The 16,765-nt window shown below is 53.8% G+C and overlaps 1 protein-coding gene across 8 annotated transcripts in view, besides 1 other annotated feature; it reads left to right on the forward strand.

The window, feature by feature from the left end:
* Dot1l (DOT1-like, histone H3 methyltransferase (S. cerevisiae)) overlaps window positions 1–16,765 on the forward strand; it is a 40,361-nt gene that overhangs the window by 18,685 nt on the left and 4,911 nt on the right. For 6 of the 8 annotated variants that reach the window (XR_380380.4, XM_011243391.3, XM_011243390.3 and 3 more), the window contains exons 8-26: window positions 3,771–3,826; window positions 4,478–4,557; window positions 7,058–7,126; window positions 7,583–7,689; window positions 8,358–8,399; window positions 9,399–9,506; window positions 9,639–9,870; window positions 10,088–10,201; window positions 10,780–10,871; window positions 10,957–11,058; window positions 11,265–11,402; window positions 11,713–11,838; window positions 11,997–12,481; window positions 12,569–12,704; window positions 13,219–13,365; window positions 14,049–14,178; window positions 14,730–15,307; window positions 15,529–15,734; window positions 16,535–16,599. Coding sequence is in view for 7 of the 8 variants with exons in the window: in XM_011243391.3 (XP_011241693.1) it covers window positions 3,771–3,826; window positions 4,478–4,557; window positions 7,058–7,126; window positions 7,583–7,689; window positions 8,358–8,399; window positions 9,399–9,506; window positions 9,639–9,870; window positions 10,088–10,201; window positions 10,780–10,871; window positions 10,957–11,058; window positions 11,265–11,402; window positions 11,713–11,838; window positions 11,997–12,481; window positions 12,569–12,704; window positions 13,219–13,365; window positions 14,049–14,178; window positions 14,730–15,307; window positions 15,529–15,734; window positions 16,535–16,599 (3,013 nt within the window). In the remaining variant the exon portion in view is untranslated. The remainder of the gene's footprint in view (window positions 1–3,770; window positions 3,827–4,477; window positions 4,558–7,057; window positions 7,127–7,582; window positions 7,690–8,357; window positions 8,400–9,398; window positions 9,507–9,638; window positions 9,871–10,087; window positions 10,202–10,779; window positions 10,872–10,956; window positions 11,059–11,264; window positions 11,403–11,712; window positions 11,839–11,996; window positions 12,482–12,568; window positions 12,705–13,218; window positions 13,366–14,048; window positions 14,179–14,729; window positions 15,308–15,528; window positions 15,735–16,534; window positions 16,600–16,765) is intronic. The other 2 variants (XM_006513430.2, XM_006513431.2) reach the window with 1 other exon arrangement.
* Window positions 26–1,214: an enhancer, noted in NCBI's record as "VISTA enhancer mm200". NCBI's record gives its function as "enhancer in: heart[7/8]" and the evidence as "EXISTENCE:transgenic organism evidence [ECO:0001131][PMID:17130149]".

A 16,765-nucleotide genomic window follows, 5' to 3' on the forward strand; every position in this document is an offset into this window, starting at 1 on the left:
ATGCCCTCGGCCTCTGTCCCAGCCCAGCCCCTTCCCTTTCTCTCTCAACCACTGTCAGTTTTGCCCAGTGACCGTATATGGTCTTCTGTGGCCATGGCCCTCTGTGACAGCAAGTGCAGTCTTTGGAGCAGGCTGTAGAGCCTTAACGGAGTCCTGTTCTTCCCTGCTTTCCCGGCCTGGGCACCCATCCTTAGCACATGCTGACCTTGGACCTTGGTGGCAGATGCTTAGCTTGGTAGAGCCAAAACCCACAAACTGGGCAGACACACTTCTGCTGAGCTGTACCCCAGTGTAGCCTGTGGCATTAAGGGTGTAAGAGTTAAGACCATTGGGATGCAGAGATCTGGCTAGGCCATCTTGTGGGCCAGCTGGGAGGGGCAACCTGCAGTGACTTTCTGTGCCTTCCTCATGCACTTTAACGGTGATGACGTCTTGTGCTTTTGCTGGGGGCCTGTTAGCTCCACAACCACAGAGGAATTGTTGGTCATTGCCACAGCTTTCAGGAAGACCCTGCCAGTCCTGAGTGGCTTCCTGGTCACTTTTTCCTCCTCAGCTTGTCATTGTTAAATGACCTGGCCCATGTGGTTGAAGTCCACAATGTGGCTGGCAGCTGTTAGTCATGTTGGCTGTTGGTTCCTCATGGGCCTCAGGCTTATGGCTGGGAGAAGGACTAAGGGAAAGAATGGTTCTTGAGGCCTTGGTGACTGTAACACACACACTGGCAGCAGAAATAGAGAGTGACTGTGGGCCTCTGCTTGTGTCCACTCTGGCTTCCTATGGTACCTTTAGTGACTGCCAGCCTTTTCCAGAAGGCTGTGTAGGCGCCTGCCTGACCTGTCAGCACCTGCCTGGCCTGCACAGTGCTACGGCTTTGATGCTGTGTCTGCTTGGCAAGCTGTGAGCCCTGCCTTCTGCTAATCAGAAGCAGGCAGGAGAAAAACCAGGGGAGCCTAAAAATAGCCCAGAACTGCCTCATGCCAGAGATACTGCCACCCACCATGCAAGCCTTACTGTGCTTCAGCCTGCTTCTCTGCTCAGCTACTCCCTCTAGTGGCTGAATGGAGCCTGGCTCTTTCCCAGCCCACACCAGCTTCCAGGCTCCTTTTGGGGCTCCTCTCTCCCATCCTCCAAGTGCCCTAATCCAGTTTGGGACAGACATTGGGCCATACTCATCTCTGCTGACTGTACCTCTTCACATTCTTGGGCTTGGTGATGTCAGGTGACTTCCTATCACCCTTGAAGCCACAGTTGTACAGTATGTGATTAGTTCCTCTCAGAGTTGCCTCTGGGTTGTGACTACTGACCCTGGAGGATAGTGGAGTAGCCCGTGACTCCTGGGATGCTGGCCTTAGCTTGCCTAGGCATCCCCATCATAGGAGTTGGGTGTGCCAAAGTGTCCCATGGGGCAAAGTGTCCTGCTGAGGCATTCCCGTAGGGAGTGTGCCTGGGACTGTATCTGGATCTTAGCACCTCCCTTCTTGTGTGCTCCCGGCTGAGTGGATGGGTTCTTGGAGTTGCTGAATCTGTGTCCGGCATGGTGACTTGGGTCTCATTCACTGTAACCTTTTCTGGCCTTTCCCAGGCTTCTGTGGGGCTCATGTCATTCTTCTCCACTCATTTCAGAGATGCTGACTTGCTGCATGCTCCCCCCACCCCCACTTGCCTTTTCTGTGCTGGTGGCTATGTGTATGATACTTCCTTGGGAAACATGTTTTCCAGATAGGGAACCAAGTGACCAGCTTGGTGAACTCTTTAAGTTTTTTGGGGGTTACTTACAGGAGTGTGGGTGAGGGTTTACTTAGAGGAACAGAAATGACAGCTGCATCATCAAGGCTCTTCCCAGCATGGGTGACAGTCTGAAAGCTGGGAACCTGGAGTGTACTGCACAGCCTCCAGGCAGTGTGAGGCTGGAGAGTGTATTTTCCAGGTGGCTCAGGTCTGAGCCTCTCCCTGGTAGCTCAGCAGCTTGGCTGGTGTGACAGTGTCTCTTAGTGACCCTTCTTGCTTTATATGAAGGAGGGGAGGCCTAGTGCCTGTGCTTTGTTTCAAGGATTTCTTGACTAGAGAGGCTTCCCTGCAGGACAGTTTGTGTCCCTGGCCAGATGGCCGGAATTTGAGAGTTCCTGGCCACAGATTAGCTGTCTTCCTTGCCTGGCTTGCCAGGACAGCACTGGGCTCTGCAGGGGGAGGAATTCTGGTTCCACACTTGACACGGCTGCAGGGTGAGGACCGTTCTGGACAGTGGGCTCCAGAGGCTATAGCAGGCACACATCAGATTCCTGGAGTGGAGTCAGCCCACTGTCATTCCTATAGCTGCAGGGCCAGGACCCAGCCGTCAGCCACAGGCAAGGCCCACAGAGGAGCCAGGGAGACCATCAGGGCATGTAGAACTCTCCCTAGAAATCTCAAAGCACACTGGTAGGGTGTTCTTATCCAGAAATTCTGAAACACAAGACCCAAGGTGTAAGTGGACACACAGCAGTGTCCATCAGCTCAGGCTGTGCTGTAAAAATGGGGCAGGGCCTTGGTTTCTGACTCCAGTGGTTTAGATTAGAAGCCTCCACCTGTTGGGAAGTTGGAGTCCCAGAGAACAGATCCCCTAGGGCCCAGAGATTGCCCTGAATTTGGGGGACTTGACTTAAGCCCCCTTCCCTAGGTCTTGAATATTCTATACAACAGAGCAAAGAAGATTCCGAAGGTCATTGAGGGGTGAAGAAGTGGGCTGGGCCGGGACTGTGCTCAGAGGCTGTGCAGCTATCCCCGGGCAGGTTCAGCCTTGTCCTAGCAGGGTGGGAAGTGGCTCTGAACCTGTAGCTCTGTGAGTAGTACCCCATCACTCCACAGCACGTGGGGTGCCCATTGTGGGCTGCTGCCATGACTCATGCATGGTTAACATTCCTGTCTCCCCTCAAATCCTGATACTCATAAATCTACTTGTGGTCAGTAGATTTGCCTGTCATGGTATCCCAAACTGTCCTGTAGTGAGTGCATCAGAGCCTTACTCCTGTTCGTTGCTGAGTGTCCTCCCAGCATGTGGACAGACTATACTGTATGTCCATCCATCTGTCCGTGGATGTCCCTGCCTTTTGGGCTTCATGAACCCTGCTAGTCCTGTGAACTCCATGTAGGGCAAACTGTTTTTTCCTCGGGCTCATGCCCAGCACCAGTGGTCTTCAGAGTACATGATCCAGATTGCTTGGATCTCTGACTGTCATGGCTCTGGGCAGTTAGCGTAAAAGCTGTTTCCCTTCAACACACTTGAGCCTAAAGGAGGTAGAATGACATCAGTACTGATGGACATGGGGGGCAGGCCACAGTTTGGGAGTCAGTTGTGTGGCAAACATGTATTAACCCAAAATATACTGAGGCAACCTCACTATCTCGAGGCATCGCCATGGTGGGCAGTGACAAGGGACAAGGATGATTGCTCCAGTGGCTTCTTAACCACATAGATACGTGTCATGTCTGTAGGGTCAACAAATGGCCTGTGTGATGCTGTTCTTCTTGGGACATGGTCCAGGGTGCAGGGAGGGTTGGCTGGCCAAGCACACAGCACTATGGCTGGACCCATGCCACCTTCTTGTCTGTCTCTGAGTGGATACTGCTTCCTGCTGGGGTTCAGTCCCTGCTTTTTAAAGAGCTGTCCACTGGCTGTCCACGGTCACTTTCCCATCCTGAGACCCAGCTCATTCCATGTCTCTCACAGCAGTTGCGGGAACTGGGTTTGAACCAAGCAAGCCTGTGAGTAAACATGTTCCTTTCTTCCTTAGCTGGAACGAGGTGACTTCCTCTCAGAGGAATGGAGGGAACGGATCGCCAACACGAGGTACGGCCGGCTGTGGGCTGTGCTGCTGGCTGTGCTGGGACCTCTGACTTGCTCTCCAGATGTGGGTGGCTGCTGTGGAGGGTGGAATGGGTCTGCTGCTTTAAGGGTGCCAGCCACTTCTTGGTGTTGACCTGGCTGTGTCCTGCTCTTGTCTGTTTGGTCCCACATGGGGTGCAGCAGCTGTGCTGATCCCCTTGAGTATCTGTGCTGTCTTTTCATGGGCTCAGTCTGTCAGGGTTCCAGGTGATTTGGGGCCTCACCCCTGTGTTTTCTATTGGGAAGTAGTGCCTGCCTGACTCATTGCACCCACCTGTCAGTGTTTCCCTTTGCCCATACCCTGTGTCTACCCTGTCTTCTGTGGACAGTTCAGTCCCTGAACTCTGTGGTAAGGAGTGCTTCCAGGAGCTCTCTTTGTTTTAGAAGCACCAATATTCAAAATGGGCTGGGCTGAATTTTTGGCTCGGGGCTTGCAGCCTCTTCTGTGGGGCAGTTTGTACCTGTCTCCTGCCCCCGCTTTCCTGCTTATTCTGCTCAGCTCAGGTGGGTGGGCAGGCGGGGGCATTGCCTAGCAGGGACCGGCGGCAGGCTGTGTCCAGGCTGGGACTTCCATGCACAGCCTCAGTTTTACTGAATTGGAACATTGTTTTGCAGTGTTATATTTGTGAATAACTTTGCCTTTGGTCCTGAGGTGGATCACCAGCTGAAGGAGCGATTCGCAAACATGAAGGAAGGTAACGCATCCACAGGCCTCGTACCACCGCCCTCTCCAGAGGGACATGCAGGCACATCAGTCTTCCTTCAGAGGTCCTCAGCAACCCTCCCCCAGCTCCTGGGCTAGATGGCAAAAGTGGGGATCCTGGTGGCCAAAGGCACTTCTGCCCCAACATATCCCAGGCAGCCAGCAGACGGTTGAAAGGCTAACCCAGCTCAGAAGCAGTCTCCTGCAGCCCCGTCTACACCAGGGCTCTTTGCTTGTGAGCTTATGGTGTATCTGTACTTGCTTGTGCCTATTAATCTTGCGCAGTGGAGAGTTGCCCGTGACTGCTCCAGAATGAGCGGTTGCATATAGCACATGCTGTCCCTTGTGGAGGGCCAGGGCTGTCTGCACTGTGGTCTGTACTGCACACTGCTGTCATGCCACAGGGAGCAGGGATACCCACACTTTACAACCTCTTAGCTGTCACAGATAGGCCAACTGTCTGCTGTGAGGATTAGTTACTTCGGGGTGCTGGGGATGAGCCCAGGGCCTTGTATTCTCAGCAGGCACTCCCCACTGAGCTTCACTCTTGCTTTATTTCCCTTCTTCATCCCTTCATTGGTAGTTTGAGATAGGATCCCATCTAGGCAGGGTCTAACTGAGACCCAGGCCAGTCTTGAACTTGATCACAGTGTACACTACCACATTAGCTTCTGTCTTAATGCTGCCTGTTTGGGGTCAAGCCTGTGACTTTGTAAGTCATCCACTCTTTGTCTACTACCTGTTTCCTAAGGGCCAGTAAACCCAGTTTTCAGGGCGTCCAGGCTCTGATGACACAGCCAGCCTCAGCCCCTTCCCTGCCTGCAGAGAGCCACGTTGCCTGCCACTGATTGACGCTATAGTGTTGTCCCCATGTGCTCTCTGTGCTCTATAAAATGAATATATACCATGACCAAACACAGCCCGCAGAGAAACAGGGTTTTTGGTTTACACAGCTAATCACAGTCCATCATCAAAAGAAGTCAGGGCAGGAACTCCAAACAGGAGCCATGGTGGAAGACTGGGACAAGTTGAAGGTCATGCTCAGCCACTTTTCTGACACTGCTCAGGACCCTTGTTGGGCCCTCCCACACTGTGTACAGGCCAGTCTGATGGTGGCATTTTCTCAGTTAAGGTTCCCTCTTCCTAGATGGCTCTAGTTTGTGTCAAGTTGACAAAAACTATCCAGCACAAATACCTACATGTGGGTATTCCTGGGTTATCCCATCATTGCTTAGGGAAGATCATGGGGTGCTTGCCAGACTTGCCTGTGTCCTTTCTGCCTGACCCCTTAGTCATTGCTGTTTTCCCACATAGTGGAGACAGGAACCTGACCTTGCTCTAGCCTGGGCCCTTTTGCTGGTGGGCAGGACTTAGAGTAGGGCTAGAGGCCAGTGCACTGATATAATCAGCTTGGTGTGTTTGTGTGTGTGTGTGTGTGTGTGTGTTGAGAAATTCCAGGCTATCCCAGAACAGTGTTGACTCAGCTTCCTGGAACAGTGCTGAGATGACAGATATGTACCACCATGCTGGGTAGACTAGTCTTTTGAATGTCTCTGAGTGTGGAGCTTAGGCCTGTTCTAGCATCCAGGAGGCCAAGGTAGGAGGCTTAGAACTCCCAAGATGGCCTGCACTACAGAAGACAGTCAGAGCCTATCTGGGCTTCACTCTTATCTCAGTCTCCCCTCTCCACCTCATTGCTTTCTTATATATGGAGAAGAATCCGAGTCACTCATGAAAGACAGGCTTGGTTTTGTTGTTTAAGATAGGGTCTCTCTATAGCCCTAATGGTGATAGAACTCTGTGTAGACTAGGCTAGACTACTCTCAGAGATATGCCCACCTCTGCCTTATGTTGGGATTAAAGGCATGTACCTTCACACCTAAACTACCTGTGTGGCTGTCAGACGTTTGAATGTAATTAAACTCTTTGTGATTTGGTGTGGCTCTTTTTGCCTCTTAGGACTCATTTCTGATCCTATCCCCTGCCCTGGCTTCTGTCACATCCCCAGCCTCAAGGACTGCAGTAACCAATCATATTCTCAGCCCTGTTTTTAAAACAGGGATATTGCCACTTAGCCTAGTTTTGTCTTCAGACTCTTGCAATTCCCCATTCTTAGCTGCCAGAATGCTGGGAAAACCACTGAGCCACTGTGTCTGTTAAGTCTTTTCCCAGTGGGTTTTAAGGGAACTGCTGCAAGGCAGCTCTATTTGCCCAGCTTCTCATCCTGGTAATGTGGCTCATAGCAATCTCCTCTTCTGCGCTCTGTTGCCTGGATGCCACCATGACCCTGTAATCCGGGTACACAGTTGTTACCATGGTGCAGGGTCAGGTGAGTTTCAGTGGGGTTCCATAAGAACTAGCACCTTCTAAGTTGGCACTCCTCACTTGTGCTGCAATCCATGCCTGAGTTTGTGGACTGCAGTTGTGTACATGTGCAGCTTTTTTTTTTTTTTTTTTTTTAAACATGGCAGTGATAGGCTTCTGTGTTGCAGGCGGCAGAATCGTATCCTCAAAGCCCTTTGCCCCTCTGAACTTCAGGATCAACAGCAGGAACTTGAGTGGTAAGCTCTGGGCCCGGTGGTACACAGGGTATCCAGCTTCCTGTGACCAGTCATATGGGGTTCTGCTTTGCAAGGAGGGTGTTCAGCTTGCTGCTCCTCAGCCTTTGACCACTATACATCATCCATATTCCCTTTTAATATGTTTCTTCAAGAGAACATGGTACTCCAAGAAAGTCCTTAGGATGCAGAGTCTGTAGCAGGAGCCAGTCTTCCTGTGGGCCTCCCTGGGTTAAGCGACTGGTTGGCTCAGCTCAGGGTCTGCATGCTTGCTTTGACTCTGGCTGATCTTGAAGCCTGACCCCATTTGTGTGGGCTTGCCACCTTGTTCCTGAGGAGCCCCAGGTTATTCCCCTATCTCAATGGCTGGGCAGGCTTTGGGGATGCTGCTGTACAGACTGCTTGTGGCACATGAGCAGTAGCTCAGGCTGCAGTCCTGATCTGATGCTCTTCTCATAGACATTGGCACCATCATGCGTGTGGTGGAGCTGTCGCCCCTGAAGGGCTCTGTGTCGTGGACTGGCAAGCCTGTCTCCTACTATCTGCACACCATTGACCGCACCATAGTGAGTCCTCACTTGACACCCTACAGAGTGGGAGAGAATCACAGGCCATGGGGCCTGGCAACTCTGGGTCTTGGTCCTTGGTTTTCCTGACAAATAGATGCCATAGCAGTTTCAGCCTTGTTACTCGAAGGCCTTGGGTCTCTGTTACCCATTCCCAACTTGCCCAGGTGTGTGCTGGCCTTTTCCTCATAGTCTTCTCATGGCTTCCCCTCCTTGCCGGAGCTCTTTGTGTCCAAGCCTGGTGTCCTGGTAGTCTCTGGGCTCCTAGAAGCTGCATGCTGGCAATTGTGCATTTGTTCTCTGTCCTCTGGGTCAGTGCTGTGAACTGGCAGCTGACAGCCAGCAGCAGCTTTAACCTGCACTTCTTGTTTGAGAAAAGAGGGTGAGCCACGCAAGGTTCCTCAGCTGAGGCACGAATGTTCCCATGTTGCTAGTGGCACCACACACAGGTCCCAGTGTAGTAGCCAGTGTCCCCCCTGGGAGGCTCTGGCCCAGGGTCCTTAGCAGTCATGGGGAGTCAAGGTTAGCTGCCTTGGTACTCCAGCTGTGCCACTTTTGGTGTTCGATACTGTGCCCGGCAGCTCTTTGAGACGTAGAATGTCTTTGTGGTCATCCTGTGTCCATGCCTAGGGCCCACTTCTAACAAAGCCTTTTCTTTTCCTCTTTAGCTTGAAAACTATTTTTCTAGTCTGAAAAATCCAAAACTCAGGGTAAGTTTGCATCTCTCTTGACTCTGATCCTACACAAGAGTCATGGTGCCTAGTTGTGCATGTTTGTAGTGTGTGTGGCCAGAGACCCCAAGTCCAACCATGGCCCCCGAAGGCCCTAAGCTCTGTTACTGGTTGGATGTTCATGATTCTGTGAGTGATGGTCCTGCAGTCCAGGAGCCAGTACATTCTTTGTCCTTTAGTGCCATGAATCCCCAAGTCAGGGGTGTGTCCTAACAGTTGAGGATTCTTGTCTCTAGTACCCTGGAAGGCTGGGCAGTGTGCTCCATGGCAGGTACTTCTCTAGTCACAGCTGCTGGGCATTGGCTTATGTTGTCCCCTGTGAGTAGCTGAGACAGGCTCTCCTCAGGGACATATAGAGGTGGGCTATTGTGTGCCTTTCCCTGGGGAGATGTAAACCAAGATGTGTTCACTGTACATGGACACTAAGAGCAGAGCCTAACACTCTAGCAGCTGTTGCCGGGTGAAGTGCTGAGCTGTCGGTGGTACAGGAGTGTAGGCACCTTACAGGCAGGTACACTGCCACCAAGGAGTGCATCCCACAGCAGCCTAGCGCCTGTAACCAGTGTGTGTCCTCAGCTGATTCCACAAGGGCATTCAGGTGTGCACCTCATGAAGGCCAGAGCAGCTGGGTTCAAGTCAGAGTGGCTGTGTTGTGCCAAGAGGACATAGGTCTTTAATGTGTGGTTTGGCCTAGCTCTTTGGGGGACCATATCTGTCCTGAGTGGCGCAGTTGGGCCTCTCTGTTGGTTGGCATGTCCCATGAGCTTTCATTGCCATGTGGTCCTGCAGCTATCAGTGTAGGGTAATCCTGGGCCATCACACCATGACAGGCTCATGTCTTCCCCACAGAGGGGCTGTGGGACCCAAGTCATGCATTGAGACTCTCCCAAGTGTCTTGTGTATGTAGCTACTTCATTCGTGCTGGAGCAGAGTTGGATCATCCTGTGTTCTGGACACTTACCCAGCACTTCCTTTCAGGAGGAGCAGGAGGCAGCTAGGCGAAGACAGCAGCGAGAGAACAAGAGCAATGCGACCACGCCCACCAAAGTCCCTGAGAGCAAAGCAGCTGCCACTGAGGCCCCCGCGGTGAGATAGGCTCCTTGTCCAGCATGTCCGTCCAGCACAGGGCACAGGGCTGCTAGGTGGCTGGGGTGCCTCAGCCTATGGTCTTGTGAGCACTCCTGCTGTGACCCTTACCTGCCTGTCTGTGTTCTCCAGGATTCTGGTGCTGAGGAAGAAAAATCAGGTGTGGCTACTGTCAAAAAGCCATCTCCCTCCAAAGCCCGGAAGAAGAAACTGAACAAGAAAGGGAGAAAGATGGCTGGCCGGAAACGTGGGCGGCCCAAGAAAATGAGTGCTGCCAGTGCCGAACGCAAGTCTAAGAAGAGCCAAAGCACACTGGATCTCCTGCACTCTCCGCCCCCAGCCCCACCCTCAGCCTCACCCCAGGGTAAGCCTCTTTCTTTTCTGCATTGCAGGGGTGTGAGTCCCCATTCATGTGACTATGGGACTCTGCCATGTGCCAGGCCTGATACTACAAACCAGGAGGAGCTCAGTGTGGATTTGGATCCCATAGCTGTTTCAAACCCCAGATTTGACAAGTTTGTTGCCCACAGTAGTGTGGGACCATGGTTGGTAGCTGACGGGGACTCTTCTCTCTCTTGCAGATGCGTACAGGGCACCTCACAGCCCATTCTACCAGCTACCTCCAAGCACGCAGCTGCACTCACCCAACCCACTGCTAGTGGCACCCACCCCACCTGCGCTGCAGAAGCTTTTAGGTGGGTCATAGCTCTGACATTGAAGCCATTCTGTGGGGGCTGTGCAAGTGGTGGGGCCCCAGTCAAGCCCACTTGCTGTATGGCCTGGCTTACTTTGGCTTATGTTGGCTCCTGTGAGTAGCTGAGACCAACTTACCTCAGGCATCCTGGACCACATCTGGGGACCTGTGTGTCCCATCAGTACTTGGGGAGCTCTGTATAGAACAACTCACTGTAAGCCAGGTGGTGGTGGCGCACGCCTTTAATCCTGGCAGGTGGATTTCTGAGTTTGAGGCCAACCTGGTCTACAAAGTGAGTTCCAGGATAGCCAGGGTTACAGAGAAACCCTGTCTGGGGGGGAGGGGGACCCTCACTGCACAGGGAAGGCTGACAAAATCCCTTACTTGAAGGAGAGATCTGCTTTCAGGGTTTAGGGTTGCCCATTCTGCCAGGAGGAAACCTCCCACATTGTGAGAAAAGCTGAAAGTACAGCAGAATGGACCTGCAGCAAGCCAGGGCCCAATAGCCTCCCTGTGTCTGCTGCCTCCCACTCCTGCACCAGCCTTTCTTTACATGTTGTGCTGTGTGTGTGCCTCCAGAGTCCTTCAGAATCCAGTACCTGCAGTTCCTGGCTTATACAAAGACCCCGCAGTACAAGGCTAACCTACAGCAGCTTCTGGACCAGGAGAAGGTGCGCAGGCTCTGCCTTAATGTCAGTTCTCAACATAGGGCTGCCTGGGGGCTCTGTGGTCACCTTCTCCTGTCCTCTCTTGCAGGAGAAGAACACACAGCTCCTGGGCACAGCCCAGCAGCTCTTCGGCCATTGCCAGGCCCAAAAGGAAGAAATCCGCAGGCTGTTCCAGCAGAAGCTGGATGAGGTGACGTGAGGCCGCCCGCCCGCCCACTTCAGCAGAACCTGACCCAGGGTTTGGTGGGGCAACCAAAGATAGCGTCCCTTGTCCTTATGGAAGTACTGATATGGAATTGCCTTGGCTATACTCGGGTCAGAGCTGTAGGGTAGCTGTCATCTCTTTTGTTCCTATAAACTGGGACTCTACTCACCATGCTTTGTCCTCATCCCCAGTTGGGCGTGAAGGCGCTGACCTACAATGACCTGATTCAGGCCCAGAAGGAAATCTCTGCCCACAACCAGCAGCTGCGGGAACAGTCGGAACAGCTGGAGAAGGACAACAGCGAGCTTCGGAGCCAGAGCCTGCGGCTGGTGTGTGCAGGGGGGCCTGCCGCTGCTGGTTGCGCACGTGTGGGGTGGAGGGAGGACTTGATTGCCCACTCACTGGCCCAGAGGTGTGCTCTGGCACCAGATTTGCTGGGCTGAGCAAGGATCAGGCCAGGGACTCTTTTCCATCTTGTCATGGTCCTGTAAAGGTCATATTGGCCTTTATTACATTGCTTGTTTGTGGCTGGGTGTTGATACTATGTGCTACAACTGTGGGAAGGATCCATTGCACTGTCCAGAGAGCCTGGCCCTTGCTCCCTTTGGCTACTGAGACTTCCTGTTCATGTACCCATAGCTCAGGGCCCGGTGTGAGGAGCTGAGGCTTGACTGGTCCACACTGTCCTTGGAGAACCTGCGGAAAGAGAAGCAGGCCCTGAGGAGCCAGATCTCAGAGAAGCAGCGGCACTGCCTGGAGCTGCAGGTAGGGTATTGGTGTGTTGCATCAGACCCCATCTTCACCCTCAGAAAGGCATCTGTGATGGTGGACAGCAGGGGTGTACGTGTCGTTGGACCACCATGTGCCACCTACCCTGCTGGGTGGAGCCTTGGCTGCTCTGTGACACCCCTCCCATCCTCTAGATCAGCATCGTGGAGCTCGAGAAGACCCAGCGCCAGCAGGAGCTCCTGCAGTTAAAGTCCTGTGTACCACCAGATGATGCTTTGTCTTTGCATCTGCGTGGCAAGGGTGCCCTGGGCCGAGAGCTGGAGGCTGATGCTGGGCGCTTACGCCTTGAGCTGGACTGTGCCAAGATCTCCCTGCCACACCTCAGCAGCATGAGCCCTGAGCTGTCCATGAACGGCCATGCTGCCAGCTATGAGCTCTGCAATGCAGCTAGTCGGCCATCATCCAAGCAGAACACACCCCAGTACCTGGCCTCTCCCTTGGACCAGGAGGTCGTACCTTGTACCCCTAGCCACAGTGGCCGGCCTCGGCTAGAAAAGCTGTCTGGCCTGGCTTTGCCTGATTACACCCGGTTGTCACCTGCCAAGATTGTGTTGAGGCGGCACCTGAGCCAGGACCACACTGGGGCTAGCAAAGCAGCTACCAGTGAGCCACACCCTCGGTGAGGACAAGTGCACGTAGTGGCTCTGTCACCATTGCTGCCGTGTGCCTGCTGGGCATGGGCAGAGTGACCGGCCTTTCATTGCAGGCCAGAGCACCCCAAGGAGAGCAGCCTTCCCTACCAGAGCCCTGGCTTGTCCAACAGCATGAAGCTCAGCCCCCAGGATCCACCACTGGCCTCCCCGGCAACCTCGCCCCTCACCTCCGAGAAAGGTAGTGAGAAGGTAAGGGCTGCTCCAGAGAAGCTTCCTGTGTGAGGAGTGGATGAGGCAACTGCAGTGCACTGTGCCCAAGGGCATCCTTGTCTGTAGGATGTGTGGAGAGTACTCTAGAGCCCTGGGGAAGAGGTGGCGACTGGTATTCCCAGGCCTTGGGACGTGGTTGCAGTTGAGTGTGTCAGAGCCTCCCTCGGGTGTCCTTGGTGGACATTGGGACAGGGTTCCAGGAACAGGTTGCTTGGAGCATCTGGAGTGAGACCAAGGGTTTGGGGTCTCCACTATATTTACAGAGATGGAATGAAGTTTGGGAGGAATGGGCAGGGTCCTTGTGAGGCTTGGCAGTCCACAGTGACAGGTCTCAAACAGGCGGGAAGAAGAATCTGGGAAGTGTGCACTGTCCTCAACTGCACACAAGGCCCTGCAGGAGCTACCAGCCCATGACCTGAGGATATAGCTGTGTAGTGGGTCTGTGGCTGAGCTCCCATCCAGGTCTGGGTGACACATGGCTATCTATTGGCAGGGTGTGAAGGAGCGTGCCTACAGCAGCCACGGGGAGACCATCACCAGCCTACCTGTTAGCATTCCACTCAGCACAGTGCAGCCCAACAAGCTGCCGGTCAGCATCCCACTGGCCAGCGTGGTGCTGCCCAGCCGTGCTGAGAGGGCGGTGAGTTGCCAGATCAGGTGGTGGTGGTGGTGGTGGTGGCAGCGGCGGTGGTGGTGGTGGCGGCGGCGGCGGCAGCAGTGGTGGTGGCGGCGGTGGCTGCAGAGGTGGTGGCGGCGGTGGCTGCAGAGGCACTGGCTGTGGTTGGTTTCAGGAGCAATCCTAGTCTTTATGACTGTCGGTGCTGTTGAGATTGAGCCTGGAACTGCCAAAAGCCATGTCCACAGCTAATTCTGCTCCCAGACATGTAGTTAGGTCCTGGGTGTGTTTTGTAAGAAGCAGAAGCAGAGAAAAAAGAAAAGTCCTCTTAGGAGGGCTTTAGTCACTCAAGCAGCAGGATCAGGCATGGCCCAGGCTGCTGTTTGTGATAGTTCACATCAGGGATGAGTGACTGTTGTTCACAGAGGGTGGGCTTCAGACAGTGTAGCCTTGCCTTCCATTTACTTTACCCGAGGCAGTGTCTTCTCTGTCCTAGGTCAGAGTGAACTGAACATGTAGTTGTGTCTGGCCTTGGCTTGGGACCATCTTATCTCTGTCCCACTCCTTGTTAACTGAATGTGACCTGGCCTTTTGGCTTGGACTCCTGAGCTGAGCCCAGCTCTGTCCTCTGTGGCCTCCCCTGTCCTCAGCCCTTCTGCCCCATTGCCTCCTGTTGGGCCTGCTCAGCAGATGGTTCTGTCTTGCAGAGGAGCACTCCCAGCCCTGTGCCACAGCCCCGGGACTCTTCAGCCACACTTGAGAAGCAGACTGGTGCTTCTGCCCATGGTGCAGGGGGTGCTGGAGCAGGAAGCAGGAGCCTCGCTGTGGCGCCCACAGGTGAGCTTTGCACCCCCGCCCCATTAGTACTTCTCCCGGCTACCTGCCATGGTCCTTGGGGAAGAGACCATTGTGGGACAGAAATAGGAACTGAGGCCACACAGCAGGTAGCCCTGAGGTTCTGAGCCCAGGGTCGTGTTTGGGGAAGGTGGAGGGCTAGTATATGGCTGTCCCTTGCTGACTTGTTTTGGGCTAGGGCATGCCAGGCACCTTTTCTTGAGGGATGCCTAAAGTCTGGACCATTTCCTGAAAGCTATCCTGTGCTAGGGTCAGCCAGTCCTTGAAGGTTCAGACAGCTCATAGCACCGGGAGTACCTTGTGTTCCCTGGTGTTTGCAGGTGACTGAGCTCAGGAGGCTGCCTCCTCTTTGAGTCTGGTCCACCTATACCTACTGGTGCTCTGAGGCCAGCCTCAGTCCTGTAGCCTTCAGTTCTTCTAGAAAGCTGTTCCTAACCTCAGGTTGTCCCTCCCAGGATGAGGTGTCCTCACCACCCCCACCAGTGTGCTTGGCTTTCTTGCCTTCCTTAAGAAACTGGTATCTTCATTGATAGGTTTCTATGCTGGTTCGGTGGCCATCAGTGGGGCCCTGGCCAGCAGCCCAGCACCTCTGGCCTCTGGAATGGAATCTGCTGTTTTTGATGAATCCTCTGGCCCCAGCAGCCTCTTTGCCACCATGGGGTCTCGCAGCACACCACCACAACACCCACCTCTCCTGTCGCAGTCCCGCAACTCGGGTCCTGCCTCTCCTGCCCACCAACTCACAGCCAGTCCCCGCCTGAGTGTGACCACTCAGGGCTCGCTGCCAGACACCAGCAAAGGGGAACTGCCTTCTGATCCTGCCTTCTCAGACCCAGAGAGCGAAGCAAAAAGGAGGATTGTGTTCAGCATTTCAGTTGGTGCCAGCTCCAAGCAGTCACCTTCCACCAGGCATAGCCCCTTGACTTCTGGCACCCGAGGGGACTGTGTGCAGAGCCACGGACAGGACAGTCGTAAGCGCAGCAGAAGGAAGCGTGCATCAGCTGGAACACCTAGCCTCAGCACGGGTGTGTCCCCCAAGCGCCGGGCTCTGCCAACTGTTGCTGGCCTCTTTACACAGTCCTCGGGGTCTCCTCTTAATCTCAACTCCATGGTAAGTGCAGGACCTGTAGGGCAGAGTGGGCAAGTGCCGCTCATGTGGGCTGTGGGGCTACAGTCCAGTGGGGCAGATCCAGAGACATAGCAGCTAGGCGTGGGTGGCAGGGACAATGGCTGGTATTCTGGCTCTCTCCTCTCCCTACTTGTACTTTTATAAGGCCTCTCCAAAACCCTACCCTGGGCATGTGGCTTAACTGCCCTCCTCTGACCCCACAGGTCAGCAACATCAACCAGCCACTGGAGATCACAGCCATCTCATCCCCTGAGAGCTCCCTGAAGAGCTCCCCCACCCCATACCAGGACCATGACCAGCCTCCGGTGCTCAGGAAGGAACGGCCTCTAGGACTAACTAATGGGGCCCACTACTCGCCACTGACCTCAGATGAGGAGCCAGGCTCTGAGGATGAGCCCAGCAGTGCCCGGTGAGCACAGAGTGAACTGCTCTGTGGGGTGAAAGTCTTGGACCAGGTGCTGGCTCTGTCACCCAGCTTTTCCATCCTAACCTCCCTGGTCCGAGTAGTGTTATGAGTGGGCATTACCTTTGCTTTTCTTGATGAATGGGGACTGGGGCCTGCATGGGGGCCTGTGCTCTGTGAGGCCCTCTGGGTCCTCTGTCTGTGTCTGAGCCAATATATGCTCCCCTCTCCCCACCTACACTATGCTGCCCTGCAGTTGAGTATTGATGAGGTCCTGTATGCACACTTTTTGAATGTCATGGTGAAGTTAATTTTGATCATGCATTAAGCTCCAAGTTCAACAGGGCTTGGGACAGCAAGCTCTTTTTTTTTTTTTTTTTAAAGACTTTATTTATTATTATAGTAAGTACACTGTAGCTATCTTCAGACACACCAGAAGAGGGAGTCAGATCTTGTTACGGATGGTTGTGAGCCACCATGTGGTTGCTGGGATTTGAACCGTGGACCTTCGGAAGAACAGTCGGGTGCTCTTACCCACTGAGCCATCTCACCAGCCCCGACAGCAAGCTCTTACAGGTTGCCCTGCTTGAGATACACAGTTGTCAAAGTCCAAGCAGACCTTCTGAGGTCCTCAGCACAGTCCCATGCACAGACTTTAGGACTGCCAGTTGCCCAGATTTACTCTAGCTCTGTTCAGGGGTCCTGCCATGCGAGGTCTGAGGGTAGCCTTTTGGACCCTCCATTTCCTAAGAGTCCTCAGATCTCTCAGCACATAGACTCACTAAATGACCATTGTCTTTGCACAGAATTGAGAGAAAAATTGCAACAATCTCTTTAGAAAGCAAATCTCCCCCGAAGACACTGGAAAATGGTGAGTTTTTGCTCTCTGCCTGAGGCCTGAGGTGGTGGGCTCAGGGCAGGCTAGCCCAGGACTGCATCTGTTACATGGATGGTTGGGAGGGCAGGACCAGAGGCCTTCATGTTCTAAGCAACAGAAGTGTCACGTTGCATGCACCTCTTAGCCCTCCTCAGCTGTC

Source organism: Mus musculus, chromosome 10 (genome assembly GCF_000001635.26).
Source record: "Mus musculus strain C57BL/6J chromosome 10, GRCm38.p6 C57BL/6J".
In the NCBI taxonomy this organism is placed as follows: domain Eukaryota; kingdom Metazoa; phylum Chordata; class Mammalia; order Rodentia; family Muridae; genus Mus; species Mus musculus.